General features: G+C 33.7%; 1 protein-coding gene across 1 annotated transcript in view; it reads right to left on the bottom strand.

Moving 5' to 3' along the window:
- Positions 1-3,183: 3,183 nt before the first annotated feature.
- Positions 3,184-3,916, bottom strand: part of LOC101847254 (3-oxo-5-alpha-steroid 4-dehydrogenase 1) — a gene marked incomplete in the record, with an annotated part of 28,284 nt that continues 27,551 nt past the window's right edge. The window contains 1 exon segment of the mRNA XM_013081335.2: positions 3,184-3,357. Coding sequence (XP_012936789.1) covers positions 3,291-3,357 — 67 coding nt within the window.

Here is a 3,916-nt window from a genome sequence, read left to right as displayed (position 1 = left end):
ATGATCTCAAATTAAAAAACAAAACATGATATACATGTTAACAACAATCAAACACATTACATACCGCAGTGAAAACTATCTCATGTTTGAAAAATGCCATTTCAAATAACAAACTCTTGTCGGGAAAAATATACCTTGAACAGGGGAAGTACTGTAAAACATAAGTACACTAAATAAATGTGTTGTGCTCAACTTTTTTGGTATAATATAAGCCTATTCTTAAGCTACTGAATTGGCAGAGCCTTTGAAATAACATCCATTTTGGACATGCTGCATTGGGAGGGGGGGGGGGGGTGTTGCAAGCTGTTAACAGTCTGCCTTGGACGTGACATGAAAAAAATGGGCCACAAAAGGAACATTCCAGGTTCTCAAATTTTTCGTAAAGCCCTCTCAGTCTCACTAAAGCCAACATTAAAATCAGTCATGAGCTCTCTTTTTGAAAACAACCACCACATATCCCATATCCCTTGTTAAGTTTTACCAGCTGTTCTCAAAGCTCCAATAAGAACAGTGGAGAGACATCTCTCAAAACACCTTACTTAAAGAAGCCAGTCGTGTCTACGAAAGGCCAATAATGTTTGATGAGGCAAGATGCACATTTAAAGATGATACTACATGATACTGCAGTGTTCATAGACTGTCAATCCAAACCTATTTGCCAACAGCAGCAATCAAAGATAATAAAACTCCTTTCCTTTTGTTGTTAGTGGTTATTTTCTTACATATATATATATAACTTCACATACATTAGGTTCACCATTCCCTTTTTAAGCATTCGAAATCCTCAAAGCAGAGCAAGCAGAAGGTTGACGACAATTACCAAACATCTTTAGTCAAACACATCAGAAAAATCAATTCCTTCAGGGTGGTTTGTTTTTAACCAGAGACTTCACCTAAGTATCGAAATTTCATCAAAGTCCACAGACAATCCACAAAGCTGTATCTGTGACTGGCTATTTGTATAAAATATGGCAACAATTAAAAATAAAATTCTTTGCGTTTTTTTTTCTTTGCTTTCCTTAAGTATTCCAGACAGTGGAAAAGAAGATTTTGGACAAATGTCGCAAACCCTCTGTATGTCAACAGAAAAAAGAAACAAGAGAAAATGGGAACCGTTGTGAACAACAAGGAGCATATCATGTGTATTGCCGTTAGCTGACAAAAAGCCTTTTTTAAAAATTCACAGCAGTTTTGAGATGCAGAGGCTTTTTGTTAGCATAACCATTTAAAAAAGGCGTTCTTTCAAAATTTGAATTCTAATTTATTAAAAGACTAGTTACAGTTTCACTTTGATTTTTTCACACAATTAAGGTAACTCATCAGGCTTTTGACTTAGTAAATTTAAAAAATGTTGTAGCAAAATTGAAAAAAGAAATTTGTCTGCTTACTGCAGTGTAATCTCCTTCATTACATGTGAGATAATCATAATAGTTGCATTTATATACTGAATGTCCAAGCTCTACAGCATGCTCTATGCACTTTACAACTAACATTACCCCCGACAAACTCTAGGACATTCAGAATTCTTGGCTTCCCGGGAAGCATACAGATCTTACAGAGCTTGTGGTTAGAGGGCCACGTTTTTATTTCTCTACATTTGAATTACACCAGGAATTTACCTCCAACATAAAGCTTAACTTTTCATCACATAGCAGTATTAGATTCTCGTCTTTAGCAATAATAATATAATAATAAATATACAATTTAAAGGTTTCGGACTTAAAGGTTTCGGACCAGTCCTATTTTACAAATGAACATGATAACACTAACAATGTCACACAAAAATCCAAACAATATAGACATTTTACATTACAGAAAAAACATGTAAACTCCAGAATTTCAAAACATGCTGATCAAACTTTGTTACATAAAAAACCCAAACAAAAACAAATTCTGAAAATACAGCCCTTCAACAACAATTTTTTTTCTTAAACATTAAAAAAATAAACATTTTCAAAACATTTCTCTTTGGCAAAGTAAAATTGTTTAAAAACTCGACATTGAAAAAAAAGGATCAAAAACAAAGTAGAGCATGAAAAAACCTACAACAAGATTAAAGTTAAACGTCATGGACATGATTTCCTGTACAACACAAAGAGATATAACATCTCAACTTGAGTCGACACTCAAAGAACATAGAATCCCCCAGCCAGCTGTTCAAATGTACTAAGCCCAAAATTCTCAAAATTGTTATTATTGTAGTGTCTTAATCAGTGATATAGTTTGAAGTTGCTAAAGAAATATTTTATCAAAATTCCAATTCTAAGCGTAAAAAAAAGCGAATAAAACCCATGATATAGACTATCTACATTTCACAATATAGAATTACAAAATTCTATCTGCCATTTTTAGCTGTTTTGAGTTACTAAGAACAGGATGTCAGAAACCAAATGGTGTATCTGCTCTATCAAAATCGTCAGATTATTCGGAGTCGTTATCAAGACATTTAAAGAATTGCATTCGTAAAAGCTTAATAACTATGTTGTAAACTAAAAAATTTTTAATGTCAAATTTCTCAAAACTAGGTACTGAGTAGATAGAACTCTGTAATTCTTGGGTAGCGAATTGTTAAAGAATGCAAAGAGTTCTCTCTCCTGAAAAATTTTTACTTTCTAGCCTTTGAACATTTTAACAGCTCGCTGACAACATAATTTTCTTGATGACTCTATTCTTTCAAACGGACCTTTGAAATTTTATACATAGTATTAATGAACAGTAGAGATCCATAGGAAGAAAAAAACCCACGGTGGAGAAGAGGGTAGGCTGAAGCAGGAGACATTTTGTGTCATGACGTAGTAGAATCATGCACTCGTCAATTTTTGGGCGTGTGGAGTTATTGGTATAATCTTGAAGCTTGTTTATTTATCTTGCTTTCTTTGAAAATATTATTTACCTATCTTGAAAAGAAGTTGAGACATCTGCGATTGAAGAAGGTGGGGAAGGTCTTGTATCAGAGATAGCCTATCTATCTATACAACAAGCGAGAAAATTGCCACCAATATTTGATAACTTCTATATCTTGAGAGTTGTTGGAAACTGAAAATGTACATTTTTTTGTGCCTTTGATCAACATTTTTCAGTAAAATCCACACCGAAATGTGTTTATAAATGGCCATAAAAGGTGTTGAGCTAAAAATGTAAAAATTCAACAAAAATAGCGGAAAAAATTCCATTTTCTTTGACTTTGTCCTTTTTAACGAGCGCCTGGTTTCACCACGATGCCTCACATTATATTACTTCTGTCTCAGCAGCTGGGAAGGGGTGGGAGATTGCACGATGCCACTCTTGAGTTACAACACAAAAGGAATCAGAGCTTTTCTGTTCTTGGGATAGTCATCAAATTTTTCCTGATACCACCTGAAACATTAAGCAGATAGATATATAAGCCTGAAGAGAAAGCAAAAATTACATTAATTAAAAACCAATGAAAACTGGGATAATTTACAGGCACAGACAATGTATCATAATACCACTAAAAACTAACAGAGAAGGAAATAAACTACCCAAAAACTAGGAAACAGTAACTCATAGTAATGAAAGTCTGTCTTCAAACAGTAGGAACAAACTGTCAAGAATTGAAGAAATACTCCAACTCGATGTAAACTACATTTCTGTACATTTGTACATAAATTATATCTCTGGAGAACAACACTAACAATATCGCAACAACCCAAAGACTACTGTAATTAAAAATATTGTGTCAAGCTTATAATTAAAAAACACACACGCAAAAACAGCATAGTTCTACATAATAGTACAGTTACTGCATTTTTTTTTCAAACCCTCTATTTTGACTGTTTAAAGGAGTGGGAGGGTCTTCAACGTCAACTGACTCACGATGGCAAAATAAACTGGACACATTTGTTGAAATCATATTATATAAACTCTTAAAATTTTCTCTCTCCCTCTCCCCCCC

This window comes from Aplysia californica, unplaced genomic scaffold, assembly GCF_000002075.1.
Source record: "Aplysia californica isolate F4 #8 unplaced genomic scaffold, AplCal3.0 scaffold00126, whole genome shotgun sequence".
NCBI classification, from domain to species: domain Eukaryota; kingdom Metazoa; phylum Mollusca; class Gastropoda; order Aplysiida; family Aplysiidae; genus Aplysia; species Aplysia californica.
The sequence above is the reverse complement of the archived record's forward strand: the minus strand, read 5'-3'. Positions and strand labels throughout refer to the sequence as shown.